The sequence below is a fragment of the Sarcophilus harrisii genome, chromosome 1, assembly GCF_902635505.1.
Source record: "Sarcophilus harrisii chromosome 1, mSarHar1.11, whole genome shotgun sequence".
Classification (NCBI taxonomy): domain Eukaryota; kingdom Metazoa; phylum Chordata; class Mammalia; order Dasyuromorphia; family Dasyuridae; genus Sarcophilus; species Sarcophilus harrisii.
Window position 1 is genome coordinate 670,938,911 of NC_045426.1, and position 21,964 is coordinate 670,960,874.

The window sequence follows — 21,964 nt, forward strand, 5'->3', positions numbered from 1 at the left end:
CAGATCCAAAAGGTGCTTGTTTTAGGGAAAACAATCAATCCAACAATAAACATTTACCCAATGCTAAATGTATATATGCCACTGAACTGGAAAAAAGAGATAAGAGCTTAAATTCTGTTGGGATGGTAGAAAGAGGTAACAGAGTTTGGGGAGTTTGGTGGGTACAGTTAGAGGGCCAGCAGCTAGCAGTGGGGAGAGAGGTGTTGTTAATGATTCCGATAGCCCTCCTATCACCATCCTTCTGCTCTTCCCAACCAATCAACTGCTCAGTCACCAGACTATCTCTGCTCTACTAGGGATAGAGTGGCAGGTAGTGCCCTGACTATAGCTTCTATAAGCAGAAAACCTAGGAGCTCTCTAGGCTCCCTGAGAAAGATTGGGTTCTTTTTTTCTAGAGACCTCAGTGGAGACAGTGAGTGGGGAGACAGATCCTGACTCAGCCACTCTTCAGCCAACCAACGTCCCTGAGTCCATCTCTACGAGCAGCCATGGGTCTGGGGCACCCACAGAAGCCCCTCTGCCAACTGAGACATCTACCCAAGTGACCACAAGACATGAAGACCTTTCTCATACCCCACTAAAGTCGACTGTTGCTCCAGGTTCCAGTCTCCCCTTAGAGACTAGCACACTTGGGACAGTTTCCTCTATTCTCCCTGAGACAGTTTCCTCTATCCTCCCTGCAGTCAACCCAACTGCAGGTATGGTCACTGGAGAGATCAGTCCACCAGTTCCCACATCATTGTCTACTCCAGCTGATTCCTTGTACAGTAAAGTTTTTGGTGGAGGAGTGGGAACAAGTCCCAAAGTCACATGGATACAACCGACTTCAACCGTGATGAAAACTACGTCTCCAGCCCCAGAGAGGTCAAAGTCCCAGGCAAGAAGAGAGCTGAGCTCCTCTACCCTGTCTCCCATTACCCTGAGTGATGTCCCAATAGCTGTTGGAGGAGACACAGGCATAACTGTGCCATTTACAAAAACAGCTACCGAGGGTATGGTAGTGATGACATCCAGCACCTTCTCTAAGCCTGAAGAAACATCTCATACCATTCAAAGTCCACACCCGAGCTCCTTGGACTCTCCATCCATTCCCTGGACTGAGAGAGCGACCTCTTTGAGTATAGAAAAGACTCTCTATTCCAGGGCTGTTCACAGGCCCTCGAGCTCATCTGACACCACAACCAAGACACAGACAAGTAAAGATGCTGCTCCATCTACTGAACCCACTGAGGTCTTGGCTGATCAGGAATCAACTAGCCCAATTCTTATCACCAGCGAAAAAACACTGAAAAGTATAAATGTGACCTCCGGAGCCACTAGAGTGACTGAAGCCGGCACAGCAGGGAGAACTTCATTCTCAGAGACCAGCTTACTCTCATTCCCAGAGTCCTCTGATTCTACTGAGGTCAGAACCAGTCTCATGACAAGTTCTACCAGAAGACCCAGCTCTGAGACAGACCTGTCTTTTGGCGTCTCCAAGTCAGAGGAGTGGGGCTACTTGACATCTCCCCCCACATCCTTTATATCTGTGGACACATTGACATCTGTTGTCAGTAATGGAGCAGAAGTGACAGAAGCTCTTTCTCTAACTGCTGTCCCCACGGGGATCACCACTTCTGAAAAAGTCATCAGCTACCTGGGCCCTGGAGCCACTACTGTAGGGAGCCGTGGGTCTGGGGCGCCTACAGGGACCATCTCACCTTTGGGAGGAACCACCACACCAGCTGAGACATCTATCCAAGTGACCACAAGATATGGAGACCTTTTTTATTCCCCACTTAAAACCACTGTTGCTCCAAGTTCCAGCCCTCTGCTGGAGATTAGTACACTTGGGACAGTTTCCTCTACTTCCCCTTCAGCCACCCCAGCAGAAGATATGATGACTGGGGAATTTCTCCACTCAGTTTCCACGCCATTGTCTACTCCAGCTGATTCCTTGTACACCAAAATTTTTGGTGGAGGAGCGGGAACAAGCCCCAAGGTCACATGGATACAACCTACTTCAACCCTGTTGAAAACCACATCTCCAACTCCAGAGAGGTCAAAGTCTTTTGAAAGACCTGAATTGGGCTCCTCTCCTCTGCCTCCTATTGCCCTGAGTGATGCCCCAATGGCTATTGGAGGAGACACAGGCTCGACTGTGGCAGTCACAGAACAGATAGCTGAAGATAGGACAGCAAAGATAGCTATCACCTTCTCTGAGCTGCCAGAAACATCTCCGACCATTCAGAGTCCACGCTCCAGCCCCTTGGACCCTCCATCCATTTCCTGGACTGAGGGGAATGCAGAAAAGACTATCTATTCCAGGGCTGTCCACGGGCCCTCCAGCTCATCTGACCCCACACCCAAGGCCCAGACCAGCAAAGATGCTGCTCCATCTACAACAAACCCAGATGAACAGGCGTCAACAAGCTCAATTTTTGCCAGTCGAGGAAAAACACAGAAAAGTGCAAGTGAGTCCTCAATAAGCCCCCTGGTGGCCAAGGGAGGAACATCAGACACGGAGACGAGCTCAGAATTCACCGATTCCTTCTACACAAGAGTTTTTGAAGGAGGGGTGAGCACCATCCCCCGCAGAACCTGGTCCTACCAAAGTCTGATCTCCACCAGCTCTTCGGTGATAGAATTCCACAAATCCCTCAGTGCTCCAGATACAAGCGTGAGCCCATTTTCCTCTGAGACCTCTCTCTTTACTGACGCCAGTACCAGCTTCAGGATAAGTCCTCCTGGACCGTCCAGCACAAACTCATACACCGCACTCACCCACACCCTGCTCCCAAGCATAGCTGCAGTCAAAGCTTTTGTGACTTTGGAGTCAAAGCCTGGGACCCGAGAGACATCGGCTCCGGCGGAGACGCAAGACTTCCTTTTAGAGATTACATCGAATGGGAGCAGCCCTCCAAGGGTTCCCTCTCCTACTCCCGCCACCCTGCTTACAAGTAAGCTCCCACTTTGGCTTCCTGTGTCCTTTGGGAGGGCATGGTGGGCTTTGCCCTAAGATGGGAGAGATACACCACTGAAAAGGAGAGCCATCTTCTAGCTTTCCTACCCTCCCTTCTTCTCTCTTCTCTCTTCCTTTCCTTTTTTTTTTTTTTCTAATTTTCTAATTTAATTCTAATTCTTTTCTAATTAATTCTAACTGGCAATTCCCCAAAGTACTGGGCTACCTCTTTAAGGGACCCCAATTTTGTTCCTTAGAATGGGAACTAGACAACATGACATTGAGTGATTTGGAGAGGAAGAGTTCTAGCTGTTCCCATCATGGTTGTAGCCATTGTAGCTGTTCCACTGTGGGAGTAGTCAGATTCACATTGTACCTTGGCTCATATTCCTCAAGACTTAATACGGCTTGGGGCATTTCTCAGACTTAGCAGATGGCTCTTCTCTTGGGAGTCCAAGGGACATCATGTTTGTCACAAATGGGTGGCTCTGGGTGTAAGAGAGGGGTCTCAGGCCCCTGAAACGACTTAAGAGATGCCAGAGCTTGAAGAGCAGCCTAAGTCAGAGACTTGCCAGTGTCTACCCCAAGGAAGGACCCAAACTTAGGGTAAGGCATATATACCTGAGCCCAAACGTTCCTCAGATTCCAACCAACCCCTCCTTCTAGTCCCAGACCTATCTGAGAGGAGTACAGAGTCAGGGGGTGTCACGGAGCAATCTCATGTAAGCAGGGAATCTGTATATCCCCCAAGGTCTCGGCGATGGGATCCAATATTGGACTTTTAATGTTGGAGATTCTGGGAGAAACTGACTCCCCAAAGACAGCCTCTGCTTCTGCCTCCACTCAGGCTGCGGGCTTCAGCAATTCAAGGGACTCTTTCTGCACAGAACCAGAAAGCAGCTGAACATCTGTTCTCTTTTCCTTTAACAGCCTTCAAAGGCAAAGTCACAAAGATATTTTCAATCCCAATTTCAATCCAAACACACACACACACACACACACACACACACACACACAGTAACTTCTACCATCTCAGGGAAGTCAGAGGCTGGGAGAGGGTTCAAGCCCAGATCGGCTGGGCAGCCTTTTACTGCCATGAGTAAGACTATCTGCCATAGAAGGAGGCATAGGTACAGCTGTTCCATCCTTGTCCATAGATAAATCTGGGCTGGATCTAGTAGCATCTCCTGGCCTACAGACACTGCCCAAATCACTCCAGGAGAGTCTGGACCCAGAAAAAGCCTTAGACTGATAGAATGACCTCCTGAATTATCTGAGGCAATGAGAGGAACCATGGGAAATGCTCATGTGTGACATAGCCTGAGTTCACATCTGGGGACTCCTTTACTCCTCTTGGTAGCTTTTCTCTTTCAAAACTCCTGAAAGGAGGAACCTGGTGGCCTTAGTGCCCAAGTTGCTTTCCCTTCTTCTGGGCAAAAACTGTACATCCTCCTTCTTTTAAGATGGCAGGTAACATCTTAAACACAACTGGTGTGAGGAGAAGGGGAAACTTCAGTAAAAGGCTAGGAATGATCAGAGACAAGATAAAGGTGATACTTGTAGAAGTCTCTGTGAGACCTTGTTTCAGGCTGCTTCATAAGGGACAGGTTTCGCTGCCTTGACTAGAGTCAGGCAATGCTTGTTGACACAGGGATTGACTGACTTACCATTTCTACAGCAATTGGTGACAAGCAAGGTCCCAGTACTCACAGTGCAGAGCTGTCCTCAACAGAAGGTCCCAGATCTCCAGTCAGTGAGCCCCTGCTGCCCACCACGCCAGGTCAGTAAGAGTCACCCCTCTACGTGCAATGATGTACAATGCCCCATCTGTGCTCAGCTTTCTGCTTTGGGGGAGCTTTGCATCTCATAGATATTTGCGGTGCTCTTCTTGGTTCTTGTAACATCTGCATGGTGTTTTCTTGCCTTTCTTTGTGGGAAGTTTCTGACTCTTGCTTTTTCTTGGGGACTGGAAAAAAGCAGTGCTTCCTTTAGAGGATGGAGGGGATGCAAAGGGTTGTGCAGTGCTTTAGTACAGGTGGTTTTAGGACATGGCCTGGTTCATACGAAGAGGTGAACTGGGAAGGTGGCTCAGAAGGGAAGGAGAGCATATATTAAAGAGGGCTCAGGACAAACCTGTGAATACAGATTGCCAGTGGATAGAAGTCTGTAAAAGTGTATGTCACTGTTGCAGAGGAGGCTCAGTCACTGAGGGGAAGCTTATTGATGAAAGTGCTTGTCCTGGAGAAGGTATTATGATGAGCATGGAAGAGAGAGTGAATGGTGCAGCTTGCAATTTTTTAGAAGTGTCTGTGTTTCCCACACAGAGAAGAAAAGATGGTCACAGAGTAATTCGCAGCTAGTCCATTAGAGTCTTGCTCCTGTGCCAACCAATCCCCTCTTTTAGACACAGGGTTATCGAGCAGAAGCCCAGACGCTGCAGGTACGGTGCACGCATCCCCTGCAAGCAGAGAGGACACGGAGCCCACCAGCCTGCCTATGGTTGCATCCTCCATGGGATCCTCCACCTTTAGGAGCCCAGCAGGGACTGAGCCTGTAGAGACAGCTTCTGGCTCAGCCTCTGCTCAGGCCTCCAGCTTCCCTGTGGGCTCTGCCTCAGGGAGCCCAGCCCTGGACACCACCAAAGCCTCCATGACTTCTCCAGTGACAGAAGACCCCAAATCCTTGGAGACTTCTGTCACCGGGACCATGGACACTGGCTCCCTGCCACAGGCTCCCACAGTGGGGAAGCCACAGGAGGTTCCAGGCTCCAGCGCTCCCCTCCCCTCCAGCTCCGAATGGACAGTCTCCTCCCTTTCCCCCACGGCCAGCCCCAGTGCAGACACCACAGCAGCAAGGGAGCCTGACAGCATGGAGCCTGCAGACATTCCCCCAGGGAGCTCCTTCCCTGCCCAGTTCTCGGCTCCAGGGCAAACAAGCAGCCACACTCTTTCCCCAGCTCCTTCTCACCCAGGCTCCTCTAGCCCAGTCCCAGAGATGGTCCCCACATCCATCCCAATGCACACGGGGACTTCCAGCATGGCAGAGAGGCGGGAAAGTGAGACGGGGCCTGGAGCCAGCTCATCTGGGCTGCCCTTCACTGGCCCAAGTCAGGTGTCTTCCCCTGAGGCAGGAGCAGCAGCCACGGGCACGGCCTCCATGGCAGGGAGCACAGGGTTCTCCTTGTTGTTCAGCAGTGTCCCTGTATCCACAGCGAGTTTGGGAACCCCCATCACTCCCAGAACGCCCAGACCTTCTATGGGGAGCCTGGAGACCTCCTGGCCTGAGACAAGGACCTCCCCTCTCTCTCCTGGTGTGGGCCACATGGGCTACAGTACGGGCTCTGCCAGCACTCAGTTCCTCCCATTGGCATCAATGGCCACTACGATGCCTGTTGCCACAACTGGGCAGCCATCTTTGGGGACCCCTGCGCCTGAGGAGGGGACCAGTTCTGAGGCTTCTCTTGCAACCTTCCCGCCTAATGGGGGCACACAGAGCAGCGCCGGGGGGGAGTCCACCCCCTTCAACCTGCATGAGTCCAGTCCCACAGGCTCTGAGACCACAACGGATGTCTCTGGCTCCTGGCTTTCTACACAGACTTCCACACTGAGACACATCCCAGGTGCCACCGCAGGGCCCAGCACCAACACACCGGGTCTTCCCCACTGGGACCACAGCTCCACTGTGCCTGTGACCATTAGTGGGGCTGAGACCCCATCCGGGCTGGGGCCAAGGACCTCAACTGAAGCCTCTGCTCCTAGTGACCCTCTTGCTCATCCTGGGGAAGGTGCAACAGTCCCATGGCTTTCTAGCCCAGCTGAGGCCACCATGGGTGTGCTAAGCACCAGCCTGGGTTGGCTCTGGACTCCCACAGCACCTGCCCCTGAAGCCCCCTCTGAGTCCAGCACCCTGGGGGATGGCGGGAGTTCTGCTGTCCCTGGTACTAAAAGGACAAAGCTGCCTCCCAGCAGCCAGAGCACAGTGGGAAGGGCCACCCCTCCTGCCTCAGCTTCACCCATGGGGATCCCAACTCGGGAAGGAGGGGCCGGGGCAGCTGCCTCAGTGACTGCCTCCTTGCCTGTGGGTTCCACCCCCTCAGGCCCTGGTAGTGGAGCCCCAGGTTCTGCCTTCTTGGCTGTTAGCTCCCCGGGGGAGGGGAATAGGGCCCATGAGCGGCCAGTCACAGCCTTAGAGATCACCTCCCTTCATTCCTTGACCACTGCCCCAGTGGAAGGTTCCACCAGGGAAGTCCCAGCTACTGTGACAAGAGAGGGCACCGAAGGGAAACTGAGTCACGGGCCCCCTACCAGCCCAGGAGCCATCCCAGTCTCCTCTAGGGACACAGGTTCCACAAGCCGTCTTCTGCAGGAGGTATCCTTTGGGCCAAGTACAGAAGCCCTGCCTGTCACTGACCTACCAACAATGACTGAGACCACATCCCCCTTGGCCCCTGGGCCGTCTGCAGAAGCCAGCTCAGCTTCTCCTCTTGCTCTGGTCACACAGCTCAGCCCTTCTGCCACATCTCCCACGTCCTCAGCAGAGACCAGTGGAAAATCTTGGGCCGGGATGGCTTCTTTGGGCCCCACCAACTTCATGACAGAGATGTCAAGGTCTGGGCCAGCCACCTACACTGACAGGGTCGTGTCCACCTTCTCAGAGATCAGTGAGGAAACAGCTTCCATTTCAGCTGTTCCTTTGGTCACTGCAACAGGGTCCCTGGAATCTGCAGATCAGGAGTCTAACCCCCTACCCCCAGGGCTGTCCACCACTGAGGAGTGGAGTGGCCCCAGTCTCAGCCCTCCCCTGACCAGCGTTTCTATCGTCTCAGCTCCTAGCTCACAGCTCCCTTCCTCTGGCTCTGGGAGCAGCCCCTCAACGGCACCAGACACCAACTTTGCCAAGGCCCTGGGCAGCACCTCATCCCCAGGAACCAGCCTTGTCTCTGTCCAGTCCTCAGAGGCTGCAGCGACTACTTCTGGCCTGTCACACTCCAACCCAGGCTCCTCGGCTGAGTTCATGCCCTCCACTGCTTGGACCAAGAGCTCTGCACCTGGGATGGCTCCATCCTCCGGGTTCCCTGTGCCCTTTCCCATCACCATTGGCTCAGAGAAGACCACCAAAGGGAGAACAGCAGGGCCATTCACGCCATATTTAGGAGATATGGAGCCCCTGTGGACAATTGTCTCTTTGCACTCAGGGACCAGTCTCCCAGCAGACGTCTCTTCCCAATTGGGTACTGTATGGGTTTTAGTCATTGGGTTTTCCAGCTCAGCCCCATCCCCATGTCAGCATGACCTTCGTCTTCCCATTTGTGGAGGATCCACTTGGGGTGGGGAGGGGGGTGGTCGATCTCTATTTACCCCATGGTGGGAAGCAGCCATTTGTGTTGAGGACCTCAGGTATGTCTTGTTCTGGCATTTCCTCCTCTTGAGCGATTCCTCCCCTTTGAGTGCTCTCCCTCCTGGTGGTCACTTTCGATCTGCCCCTGATGGATGAGGACAGTCTTGTGTTCTTTGTGCTGAAGTGCCCCTTGCCCTCTGGGGGAAAATTACATGTTCTCATTGAGGTCAGCTGGCTTGTGAAGGAGGTAGAATGGATTTGGGGAGTGTGGGACGCCTCAGTCAGTGTGGAAAAGAAGGCATGATCCTTGCAAAGCACAGTGAAGATTCATTGGAGAGTCTGCAAGCTCTAAGTGTGTTTTCCAATTGCTTCCCACCTGACAGGTCTCAGATTCTCTGCTAGGGCATGTGAACCTTCAATGCTTATTGGCCAGGGATTGACTGACTTGCCCTTTTTACAGAAATCGGCGAGACCCTAAGTCCCAGCACCCAGAGTGCCGATCTACCCTCACCTGCAAGTCCCAGATCTCCTGCTAGCCAGCCCATGTTGCCGACCACACCAGCTACTGTTGCAGGTAAGAAAGACTCAGCCCTCTGCTTACAATCCCCCTCCTCTGCTCTGTTTCCTGCTTTGGGGGCATTCTGCATCTCAGGGACATTTGTGGGGCTCTTCTCGGTTCTTGGAGATTGTGTGCCCTTATCCTTGTGTCTTCCTTGCCTTCTTTGGGGGAAGTCTTTGCCTCCTTCTCTATTTCTTTGGGATGCACATCAGGCCTGCTTCCTTGGGTGAGATGGAGGGGAAGCAGAAGTTTTCCAGGGTCTTTCCCGAGGTGATTTGAGGAAAGGGATTGGCCATAAATAGATGCCCTTTGCCAGGCTGCCCTGGACAAGGCAAAGAGGGGGCCTGCAAGAAGCAGTCTGAGCCACTGAGAGGTGAATGAGAACATGCAGAAAAGGTCTCAGCAACAGCTTAGAAAAAAGAATCTCTCCCCACCTGCAGCAGTGGGGTCAGCGCCAGACTTGCCCTCGGATTCACAGTCTCCCTGAGGAAGCAGTGAGGAAAGTGCTTGTCCTGGAGGAGGTTACATGGCGAGCAGGGGAGGGAGAACGAGTGGTGAAGTCTGGAGCTTTAGAGAAGGAAGTGTCCATCCTTCCCACTGAGAGGAACCTTGAATGGAGCAATGACGGTGACTGAGGGTCATTTACAGGTAGCCCACTAGAGTCCTGCTCCTGCGCCAACCAATCCCCTCTTTTAGACACAGGGTTATCAAGGAGAAGCCCAGACGCTGCAGGTACGGTGCACGCATCCCCTGCCAGTGGAGAAGACCCGGAGCCCACCAGCCTGACTGTGGTTGCATCCTCCATGGGAACCTCCACCTTTAGGAGCCCAATAGGGACCCAGCCTGTAGAGACAGCTCCTGGCTCAGCCTCTGCTCAGGCGTCAGGCTTCCCTGTGGGCTCTGCCTCAGGGAGCCCCGCCATGGACACCACCAAGGCCTCCATGACCTCTCCAGTGACAGAAGACCCCAAATCCTTGGAGACTTCTGTCACCGGGACCGTGGGCACTGGCTCCCTGCCACAGGCTCCCACAGTGGGGAGGCCACAGGCGGTTCCAGGCTCCAGCGCTCCCCTCCCCTCCAGCTCCGAAGGGACGGTCCCCTCCCTCTCCCCCACGGCCAGCCCCAGTGCAGACACCACAGCAGCAAGGGAGCCTGACAGCACAGAGCCTGCAGACAGTCCCCCAGGGAGCTCCTTCCCTCCCCAGTTCTTGGCTTCAGGGCAAACTAGCAGCCACACTCTTTCCCCGGCTCCTTCTCACCCAGGCTCCTCTAGCCCAGTCCCAGAGATGGTCCCCACATCCATCCCAATGCACACGGGGACTTCCAGCATGGCAGAGAGGCCGGAAAGTGAGACGGGGCCTGGAGCCAGCTCAGGTGGGCCGCCCTTCACTGGCCTGAGTCAGTCGTCCTCCCCTGAGGCAGGAGCAGCAGCCACGGGCACGGCCTCCATGGCAGAGAGCACAGGGTCCTCCTTGTTGTTCAGCAGTGTCCCTGTATCCACAGCGGGTTCGGGAACCCCCATCACTCCCGGAACACCCAGCCCTTCCACGGGGAGCCTGGAGACCTCCTGGCCTGAGACAAGGACCTCCCCTCTCTCTCCCGGTGTGGGCCACATGGGCCACAGCACGGGCTATGCCAGCACCCAGCTCCTCCCGTTGGCATCAGTGGCCACTGGGATACCTGTTGCTACTACTGGGCAGCCGTCTTTGGGGATCCCCAGGCCTGATGAGGGGGCCAGTTCTGTGGCTTCTCTTGCAACCTTCCCGCCCAATGATGGCACACAGAGCAGCACTGGGGCGGAGTCCACCCCCTTCCTCCTACATGAGCCCAGTCCCACAGGCTCTGAGACCATGACCGATGTCTCCGGCTCCCGACTTTCTGCACAGACTTCCACACTGAGACATGTCCCAGGTGCCACCGCAGGGCCCAGCACTGATACATCGGGTCTTCCCCCCTGGGACCACAGCTCCAGTGCGCCAGTGACCATTGGTGGGGCTGAGACCCCCTCCGGGCTGGGGCCAAGGACCTCAACTGAAGCCTCTGCTCCTAGTGATCCTCTTGCTCATCCTGGGGAAGGTGCAACAGTCCCATGGTTTTCTAGCCCAGCTGAGGCCACCATGGGTGTGCTAAGCACCAGCCTGGGTTGGCTCTGGACTCCCACAACAGCCGCCCCTGAAGCCCCCTCTGAGTCCAGCACCCTGGGGGATGGCGGGAGTTCTGCTTTCCCTGGTACTGAAAGGACAAAGCTGCCTCCCAGCAGCCAGAGCACAGTGGGAAGGGCCACCCCTCCTGCCTCAGCTTCACCCATGGGGATCCCAACTCGGGAAGGAGGGGCCGGGGCAGCTGCCTCAGTGACTGCCTCCTTGCCTGTGGGTTCCACCCCCTCAGGCCCTGGTAGTGGAGCCCCAGGTTCTGCCTCCTTGCCCGTTAGCTCCCCAGACGAGGGGAGTAGAGTCCACAAGCTGCCAGCCACAGTCTCAGAGATCACTTCCCTTCATTCCTTGACCACAGCCCCAGTGGAAGGTTCCACTAGGGAAGTCCCAGCTACTGTGACAAGAGAGGGCACTGACGAGAGACTGAGTCACGGGCCTCCTACCAGCCCAGGAGCCATCCCAGTCTCCTCTAGGGACACAGGTTCCACAAGCCGTCTTCTGCAGGAGGTATCCCTTGGGGCAAGTACAGAAGCTGAGACTCTCACTGACCTGCCAAGAGTAACTGAGATCACATCCTCGTTGGCCCCTGGGCCGTCTGCAGAAGCCAGCTCAGCTTCTCCTCTTGCTCCGGTCACACGGCTCAGCCTTTCTGCCACATCCCCCAAGTCCTCAGCAGCGACCAGTGGAGCATCTTGGGCCGGGATGGCTTCTTTGGGCCCCACCAACTTCATGACAGAGATCTTAAGGTCTGGGCCGGCCACCCACGCAGACAGGGTTGTGTCCACCTTCTCAGAGAAGATCAGTGAGGAAACAGCTTCCACTTCAGCTGCCACTTTGGTCACAGCAACAGGGTCCCTGGGGTCTGAAAAGCAGGAATCCAGCCCCTTGCAACCAGGCCTGTCCACCACTGAGGAGTGGAGCGGGCCCAGTCTCAGCCCTCCCCTGACCAGCATTTCCATCACCTCAGCTCCTAGCTCACAGTCCCCTTCCTCTGGCTCTGGGAGCAGCCCCTCAACGGCACCAGACACCAGCTTTGCCAATGCCCTGGGCAGCACCTCATCCCCAGGAACCAGCCTTGTGTCTGTGCAGTCCTCAGAGGCTGCAGCGACTACTTCCGGCCTGTCACACTCCAACCCAGGCTCCTCGGCTGAGTTCATGCCCTCCACGGCTTGGACCAAGAGCTCTGCACCTGGGATGGCTCCATCCTCTGGGTCCCCTGTGCCCTTTCCCATCACCACTGGCTCAGAGAAGAACACCAAAGGGAGAACAGCAGGGCCATTCACACCATATTTAGGAGATACAGCGCCTCTATGGACAACTGTCTCTTCACACTCAAGAACTAGTCTCCCAGCGGACATCTCTTCCCCAACGGGTACTATCTGCGTTTTAGTCGCTGGTGTTTCCAACTCAGTCCCATCCCCACATGAGCATGAACTTGGTCTTCCCCTTTGTGGAGGATCCACTTGGAGTGGGGAGGGGGCTGATCAATCCCTTTGTGTTCTATGGTGGGAAGCAGCCATTTGTGCTGAAGACCCCAGGTACGTCTTGTTCTGGCAGTTCCTCATCTTGAGCGATTCCTCCCCTTGAGTGCTCTCCCTCCTGGTGGTCACTTTTGCTGTGCCCCTGGTGGATGAGGGCAGTCTTGTGTTCTTTGTGCTGAAGTGCCCCTTGCCCTCTGGGAGGAAATTGCATGTTCTCATTGAGGTCAGCTGGCTTGTGAAGGAGTTAGAATGGATTTGGGGAGTGGGGGACATAGTCAGTGTCTGGAAGAGAAGGCGTGATCCTTGCAAGGCATAGTGAAGATCCATTGGAGAGAGTGCAAACTCTAAGTGTCTTTTCCAGTTGCTTCCCACCTGACAGGTCTCAGATTCTCTGCTAGGGCATGTGGTCCCTCAATGCTTGTTGTCCGGGGGATTGACTCACTTGTCCTTTTTACAGGAATCGGCAAGAGCCTAAGTCCCAGCACCCAGAGTGCAGATCTACCCTCACCTGCAGGTCCCAGATCTCCTGCTAGCGAGCCCATGTTGCCGACCACGCCAGCCACTGTTGCAGGTAAGAAAGACTCAGCCCTCTGCTTACAATCCCCCTCCTCTGCTCTGTTTCCTGCTTTGGGGGCATTCTGCATCTCAGGGACATTTGTGGGGCTCTTCTCAGTTCTTGGAGATTGCGTGCCATTATCCTTGTGTCTTCCTTGCCTTCTTTGGGGGAAGTCTTTGCCTCCTTCTCTATTTCTTTGGGATTACAAATCAGGCCTGCTTCCTTTTAGAAGATGGAGGGGAAGCAGAATTTTGTCCAGCGTCTTTCCCGAGGTGATTTACAGAGAGGACTTGGCCATAAATAGATGCCCTTTGCCAGGCTGTCCTGGAGAAGGCAAAGAGGGGGCCTGCCAGAAGCAGTCTGGGCCATTAAGAGGTGAATGAGAACATGCAGAAAAGGTCTCAGCAACAGCTTAGAGAAAAGTATCTGTCCTCCCTTGTAGCAGTGGGGTCAGCGTCAGACTTGCCCTCGGGCTCACAATCTCCCTGAGGAAGCAGTGAGGAAAGTGCTTGCCCTGGAGGAGGTTTCGTGGACAGTGAGGGAGGGAGAATGAATAGTGGAGTCTGGAGCTTTGGAGAGGGGAGTGTCCATCCTTCCCACTGAGAGGAACCTTGAATGGAGCCACGAGGGTGACTGAGGGTCATTCCCAGGTAGCCCACTAGAGCCCTGCTCCTGTGCCAACCAATCCCCTCTTTTAGACACAGGGTTATCGAGCAGAAGCCCAGACGCCGCAGGTACGGGGCACGCATCCCCTGCCAGCGGAGAGGACCCGGAGCCCACCAGCCTGCCTGTGGTTGCATCCTCCATGGGAACCTCCACCTTTAGGAGCCCAGCAGGGACCGAGCCTGTAGAGACAGCTCCTGGCTCAGCCTCTGCTCAGGCCTCCGGCTTCTCTGTGGGCTCTGCCTCAGGGAGCCCAGCCCTGGACACCACCAAGGCCTCCATGTCCTCTCCAGTGACAGAAGACCCCAAATCCTTGGAGACTTCTGCCACCGGGACCGTGGGCACTGGCTCCCTGCCACAGGCTCCCACAGCAGGGAGGCCGCAGGCGGTTCCAGGCTCCAGCGCTCCCCTCCCCTCCAGCTCTGAAGGGACGGTCTCCAGCCTTTCCCCCACGGCCAGCCCTAGTGCAGGCACCACAGCAGCAAGGGAGCCTGACAGCACGGAAGCTGCAAACAGTCCCCCAGGGAGCTCCTTCCCTCCCCAGTTCTCGTCTTCAGGGCATACTAGCAGCCACACTCTTTCCCTGGCTCCTTCTCTCCCAGGCTCCTCTAGCCGAGTCCCAGAGATGGTCCCCACATCCATCCCAATGCACACGGGGACTTCCAGCATGACAGGGAGGCCGGAAAGTGAAATGGGGCCTGGAGCCCGCTCATCTGGGCTGCCCTTCACTAGCCTGAGTCAGTCATCCTCCCCTGAGGCAGGAGAAGCAGTTGGGATAACAGCCTCCATGACAGGGAGCACAGGGACCTCCTTGTCAAGAATTGTCCCTGTATCCACAGCAGGTTCCAGAATTCCCTTTACTTTTGGAGGGCCCATCCCTTCCATGGGGACCCTGGAGACTTCCTGGCCTGAGACAAATACCTCCCCTTTGTCTCCCAGTGTGGGCAACAATGGCCACAGCACGGGCTCTGCCAGCACCCGGCTCCTCCCATTGGCACCAATGGCCACTGGAATGCCTGTTGCCATGACTGGACAGCTGTCTTTGGGGACCCTCTCGCCTGAGGAGGGGGCCAGTTCTGCAGCTTCTCTTGAAAGCTCCCCGCCCAATGGGGGCACACAGAGCAGCTCTGGGGGGGAGTCTGCCCCCTTCCTCCTGCTTGAACCCAGTCCTGTAGGCTCTGAAAGAACAGGCCTTACCACAGCATCAGGGACCGGCCTCACCTTCAGCCCTCCCATCCTCCAGACTACAACTTCCATAAGCACAAATCCTGGATTAGCAACAAGTTTATCTACTTTAATGAGTGGCCAGCCAATGGCACCAGACATGAACATTCCAAGCCTTCCCAGCGATACTTTTACTAAGACTTACAGCCTTGCCTCTAGTCAATCCCCAGAAGCAGAGACTCTCAGCCAAGCTAATGTGTCTCCAAACCCCAGCCCAGAGTCCTCGCCTCTGTTCCCCCAACACACCTTCTGGACAAGCTCATCTTCACTTTGGATTTCTCCTTCCTCGATGTCCCCACTGACAATCATCACCCCTGGGTCAGGGAAGAACGCTGAAGATACTACCGTTCCAACAGTCTCCTCATCTTCAGATGACATAAAGACAGTGTGGCCATCCATCTCTCCCTACCCAGAAGCCACACCTGCAGTGAGCTTTACTTCTCAAGGAGGTACAGTCCCTTTTGCAGGCCCTTCTTTTGCCACCTCCACTGTATTCATAAGTAATCGACTCCTGCCTTTCCTTCTGGATATCTTGTTTGTCCATGTTGCTGTTCAGTTGTCCTTGTGACTTCATTTGGGGTTTTCTTGTTAAAGATACTGGTGTAATTTACTATTTACTTCTCCAGATCAATTTACATATGAGAAACTGAGGCCAACAAGGTTAAATGATTAGGATCACCCAGCTAGGAAGTGTCTGAGGCTAGATTTGAATCCAGGAAGAGGAAACTTTCTGTATTTAGGTGGCTCTTTCTACCTGTCACTGACAATCCATTGGAGTGGGTAAGATTATTTCTTGAGATGAAAAACTGTCCTTCCAGAGTCTTTTTTTGTGGCATTCAGGACATTTATGATATTCTTTAGTAGTAAACCCAGTTTCCTTTTCTAAACTGCCTGGGAAGACAGTATAGTTGTTCTTGGAACCGAAATAAATCTCCTCCTTCCCTCCCTAGTCTTCCTAGCTCATCTCATTTCCCTCTCTACCCCTCCTTCCTTTTGGCTCAGATTGACTATCATTATTCTGGGCAAGTGATTTAGATAAGATAAAGATTTTCCTTTAGAAGGTAGTGTTTGTGGAGCCAAGGTAAGCATGGAAAGGAGTAATAAACACCCAGAGCATGCTCTACTTCCTCACTTTCTTCCCTCAACAGTTTTTGGTACCTGACATTTTTCATCTGGCCAAACATTAATCTCTCTTTAAATGTTTGACAACAACTAGCTGACTGACTTCCCTTTTCTATAGCAATTGATGAGAGTCTGGTTTCCAGCATCCATATCATAAACATCTTTTTGCCTGATGGTACCAGTGCCTCATCAAGAGCAAGCAAGCCCCTAGCAACCTCATCCACTACCAGTGACTCAGGTTAATGGAAGTCTCCCTCCTGCTTTATCTATTTGATAGAAATCATTTCATCCTGGACCATCTTTTTCTGCTTGTTGTAGTCCTCCATTTCATGATTCTTTGAACTAGGTTGTGGGGACTTAAACGATATAATTTCTGTCTCTGGAAACATTTTAATTTTCTCTTTTTCTGTTGCTTTGTTTGATCCATTTCTCTTAATTTATCATGAATTTTATGTTAAAAACACCCACTCTTTTCCTTTGGAGAACTTGACAGAAGCAAAAGCTTGTCTATTATTACTTGTCAGGATGCAGTACTTGGTTATTTTACATCTGCAGTGAGGTAGCATCCTCAACTCAGGAAGAGAATAATTTCAGAGTATGAGGATTGGAGGTAGTGTCTTGCTCAGATGAGAGCTGAGGGACAGAATGTTGAAAAGGGGTTAGATCAAGCTTCTTGAATGACAGCCAGGTTTATTACTTCAGGTTTACTGTCCACGGCAGGATATTTTGACTGAGGAAAGTATCTGAGGAAAGTATTACAGGAGGAGGTTCCTATGCTGGTCATGGAAGGCAAAGGAAAATGGTAAATTTTGGGAGATATATTATGTAAGAGCAGGGAGGAGCCATCCTGAGAGGAAATGAGGATACCTATGAGTGGTAATCACAAACATTACAACTGATTCTTCCACACATCCAACCAAACCCCTCTCCGAGCCTAAGGAGAGTCCAGCAGGATCATAATGGCAGCAGGACCATGGATACATCCTCTGCAAGAAGAGATGTCATAGAGATCAGCAGTATCTCTGTGATAGGGTCCACCATGGGGAATCTCTATTTTTGGTATAGCAGCAGTGGTTGTCTCCATGGAGACAGTTCCTAGCTCAGTTTCTGCTCAGTCTCCTAGCCTCCCTATAGCCCCTGCTGCAGATACAGCCCAAAGATACTCATAATAACCATCTCATTTCTTTCAAGAGTCCCAGATCCCTCTGGGGCTTCTACAGAAGTGACTCCAGGTATTGGCCTCCTCCCTTTTAACTCTAACCCCAAGTGAATTCATAATCATCCCAGGCTCCAGGATACATTTACAAGTCAGCCCCCAAGGGACAGTCTTCTTCACTGTCCCTGGGGTCACACTGAGTGCAGCTACTACAACAGAATGGGTTATAGTCAATGCATGGCATCCAGAGAACTCCAGTTGATTCCTTTCATATGGGTGCCTCTACCATAACTTTCCATCTGTCTTCATCTGGCCCAGGATTCAGTAACAAAGTCACAGAGATGCATCCTATTTCAAATCTGACATGGACAATATTTGCCACCTCCGAGGATGAGATAGGTCTGAGTTCAAACATGGATTCTCTTCTATCCTGAATAATTCCCAAAGCACTCTGGGAGTGAGCACAAGTACTGCTACTCTCTTCACAATCATGTAAATAGCCATATGACAATAAATCATATTATACCATCCAGCTCCAACTCTGAGGTCATAGACACTCCTCCATCACTTCAGGAAAGCACTCTGGCAGGATGAGAATACTGGAGACTCCTTGGTCTCAGAATATGATTTCCTTGGCTCCCAGTGTGAGATAGGAGCTGGGGTATTCCACCATTCTCCCATCTCCCCCTGCCTCCCTGGAAATGATTCCTGTTGTTTTGACTGGAGAACAGAGAATGAATGCTGCCTCCCTTATACTGTGGATACCCTAAATCCTGAAGAGGGAGGTATCCAATGACTTCCACTGAAGGCTTCTTCCCTACTACCAGCACAAAGACCAATCCAGATGTGACCTCCACAATCATCTTCATGATTGAAGCAAGTTCAGAAGTCTTAAGAGATCAGCACAGACTGACATGGATACCCCTATTCTGTGAGACCACAGTTGGCCAGGCCACAAATTTAACTGGAGGGTCCGGCACTGGCTTACATGTGGACAATACCTTAGCCCATAGCACAGATGTTACAGGGACTAGTCTTGGAGCAGAGATGTCTTCCTCCCACATGGAGCCAACAATAGCAGCTGAAGCCTCCTCTAATGATGTTTCTGTGACTGGCAATGAAGAAAGTATAATTGTTCCATGGTTCTATACAACAGCTGAAGCTGTATGCTAAGCACTAGTCTTAATTGCTGGTAGACTCTCACTCCAGCAACATCAGCTGTCCTAGGGACTGAGGGTAGAAGTCTGAATTACAGCAGCAAAGTCATCAACAACCTCCTTACCTCCTGTCTGCTCAGTATCCTGAGCTCCCAAGTGTAGGAGGAGAGACCAATGGCCATATGTTCTTTCCTAAACTTTCCACTTTCTCAGTGATTGATACTGTGACTACAGAATTCATCTGCTACACCTTTTAGCTCAGTCTTGGTGGAGACCAGAGATAACACTGCTGACAAATTTAGGGATCAGCTTAGTTCTCCCCATGACTGTGGCAATTACGGAAGCTACAGTCAGAGCTGTTACATCTGCATTGGAAGGAGCTTAATTGAACCTGACACAGCACAGATCTCTCTGAATCTATACGAGAGATTCCAGGATCCTCTAAGGACAGAGTATTTATAGGGACAAGCTCTGCGTTCCTGTGGTCACTTTTGACCACAGATCCAGGGGCCAGTACTAAATCACGTTTAGCTTCAGTTCCTGGGATGCCATGTTCCCCCTCACAAACTTCCCAACAATATCTGATACAGACTCTCCATCAAATTCAGTTTCTGGAGCAATATGTCTCTCAGTTACCGATCTCATTAACATTGACTGACATTTCCATCAACTCATCACACAATTGTGGAGGCCAAGTCACCATTTTTCTGACCCTTCATATGTTAGGACCATCTCTGGCACAGAGACTACTAGGCCATCTCCCCATATGATCTATTTTCCTTCTGGGAGCCTCCTGACAGATGGTACCACAAGCTCAGATACGGTTCTATTCCCCCCTCTAAAGACCACCACAGTGGAAGCACACACTAGCTGCTTCTGCCACTGTCTGTCTGGCTTGTCATCTTCAGGGGATAGAATCCATGGGGGGGAGGGGTACAGGAACAAGTATAGCTGCAGGGACCACCCTCACCATGACTTTGATCACTTCCCTGATTAAAGCTACAACTCCTATCCTAATAGATACTCCATTAGGAATAAATTCAGCTACTCCTACAAGCAACCTACTAGTGGCAGCAGAAACCAGCATTCCTATACTCACTGAATTTGTCTTTGAGTGATTTTGTCCCTTTCTTTGAGCCTTCCACAGAAGCAGACACTCCCATACAATCGAATGTGCCCATAAACGAAGATACCTTTCCTTTCTCTACCAAATCTATATCCTAGACAAGTAAGGGATTCCTTGAAATTCTTCCTCTGAATCTCCAATAATGTTTAGCCCTGTTGCTTAATCAGGAAGGAGCACAGAAGGATTCAAACAGTCACACCCTATCTTTATTTGGCAACTAGACACTCTAGACATCAACCTCTGTACCCCAGATGCCACCTTGGGAGGCACTGGAACTGGGGCAGTGCAAGTTTCTTCCCCATGTGCTGCTCCTTTCACCTCTGTTGTATTCACAAGTATGAATCAGCTCTTGTCTCCCCTTCTGGGGATCTTACTAGGCCACAGGAGGTATGGAACTGTTCTGCCCTGAAATGACAAACTATGGAACTATGTGTATGAAATAGGTTGGAATCTACTGTCTTAACAGATCCCTTTTAGAGATCTGTGTTTGGGCCTCCAAAGGCCCTAACCCTGGGACTGTATCAGATAGACTTTGGTGGTCAGTTACTCCAATCCTACACATAATGGTCGCCTTGAGATTCTTGGTGCTGAAATTAAAACCCTTTTCTTCCACTTAACCAACATAGTTACTGAATAAGTGCTAAATGCTTATTTTTGTAAGGCAGATATTTGGAAGGGATATTCCCCAGAGTTAGAGTAAGTTGTGTGGCAAACTTGAATGTGCTTTGTCACTAAAAATTCTTTGTAAATGTCAGTTACAATATGAGGAAGGGAAGGAATAAGCACATAGTACCTCTTTTTTTGTCAAGTACTATGCTAAGTGGTTGTTTTTTTTTTTTTTTTTACAAATGTTATTTTATTTTTACAACCACTTTGTGAGGTAATTGCTGTCATTATCTCCATTTTTCTGTGTAAGAAACTGAGGTAAATAGAATTTAAGTGACTTGCATAAAGTCACTCAGCTAGTGTCTAAGGCTGAATTTGAACTTTATCTTGACTCTAATCAGTACTTCAGATAAAAAATATAAATCTCCATTTTCCCTTTCTTAGATGGATGGGCATTCAGTCCACCTGGGACTTCTCTAGGGCAAAATCCATTTCTTAAAGATTTACAGGATGTCTCTGATTAAGCTATGATTTCTAGCAGTTTTATTTTCATTTCTTGGGCTGTTACATTTTATCCATAGTTGCTTTTCAGTTCTGTTATATCTTGATATAATGTAACCTCCTTGAAAGTAGACACTGTGATTTTTATCGTTGTATCTCCTGTGCCTTGTATGGTTCCTGCTACATACTAAACGCTTCTTGGGTAAATGGTACTGAATATCCACTTTTTCCCCTATGAAGATGGACCTTGTCTACTGATTAGCCATAGGTTCTAGGGTTTAGGAGCTTCCCAGGGACTCTTAAGATTTTGGCAGCTTGCTTTGTAAGCACACATTTAGAATTAGGTGTCCCCTCTCCCTGTGTGTTCATTCAAATGAATTTGAATGTGTTGCCCAGCTGACACCCAAAGCCAGAAATGGAGAGCTGTGGGGGTGGGATGAGATAGAAGCAATTCTTCTGGAGAATGGTGAGGGCTAGTCCCCATTTCTAAATCTGGCAAAGAGAGACAACAGGTGATACAGCAGAGAAAGGAGACAAGAAAAATGATTTAAAAAGACTGGCATGATGGAATGAAGGAAGGAGCAAGATATACCCCTGTCTTGTTGCTCTCCACTACTTCTGACATGACTGAGTCTCGGCATCTTCCTTCATCCTTTTCTTTAGATACCGATGCTAGTGTGGCACCTGTCAGCCATATCCCAGACCAGAAAGCATCTGAAAGCCCATGGACATCAACACGTGATTCTCAGGCTCCCACATCTACTGTCAATCCCACGGGTAAGTAGAAGTCTTTATGTTCCTTTTCCTGAGCATTCAAATTTTCTCGATCTCCATTCCTGATTTTTGGAGACAGCTAACAGATACAAGGCATTCCCAAAGTTTTAGTGTACTAGGAGGTTAAATTAGGTTAATTGAACCACCCAAACACCAGTGTGGGGAAGATTCCAGCCTCCTCCAAAGGCAGAGCATTCACAGGGACAACTCCTTTATTCCAAAAGCCACCTTGATCAGGGATACAGAAACTAATGCTGCATCAGGTTTGACTTCAGCTACTAGAAACACTAAGAGGTTAATTGAACCATCCAGCACTAAGACTTTTTGGGATGTCCTGTAAGTCTGCATCTGTATGTGTGTTTAAAACTTCCAAGATGTTGTAAAGTGATTTACATATACTGTTTTATTTGATCCTCACAAGAACCCTGTGAAAGGTAGATGTTATTATTAACTCCATTTTGCAGATAAGGAAATTGTGACTGAACATGTAGGTGCCTTGTCCAGGGTTGCATAGATAGTAATGGTCTCTTTATTCTCTCTTCTCTCTTAAGATTTTCAGAACATTGCTTTCTCTTGGTTCTCCTCCTACCTCTCTGATAGTTCCTCAA

The 21,964-nt window shown here is 51.2% G+C and overlaps 1 protein-coding gene across 7 annotated transcripts in view; it reads left to right on the forward strand.

Moving 5' to 3' along the window:
- LOC100924545 (mucin-16) overlaps window positions 1-21,964 on the forward strand; it is a 169,033-nt gene that overhangs the window by 12,509 nt on the left and 134,560 nt on the right. For 5 of the 7 annotated variants that reach the window (XM_031948281.1, XM_031948282.1, XM_031948279.1 and 2 more), the window contains 5 exons: window positions 396-2,939; window positions 4,620-4,721; window positions 8,739-8,852; window positions 12,929-13,042; window positions 21,246-21,359. In XM_031948281.1, coding sequence (XP_031804141.1) covers window positions 396-2,939; window positions 4,620-4,721; window positions 8,739-8,852; window positions 12,929-13,042; window positions 21,246-21,359 — 2,988 coding nt within the window. Of the gene's footprint in view, window positions 1-395; window positions 2,940-4,619; window positions 4,722-5,340; window positions 8,172-8,738; window positions 8,853-12,928; window positions 13,043-14,938; window positions 15,364-21,245; window positions 21,360-21,964 lie in introns of those variants that run through there. The other 2 variants (XM_031948284.1, XM_031948285.1) reach the window with 2 other exon arrangements.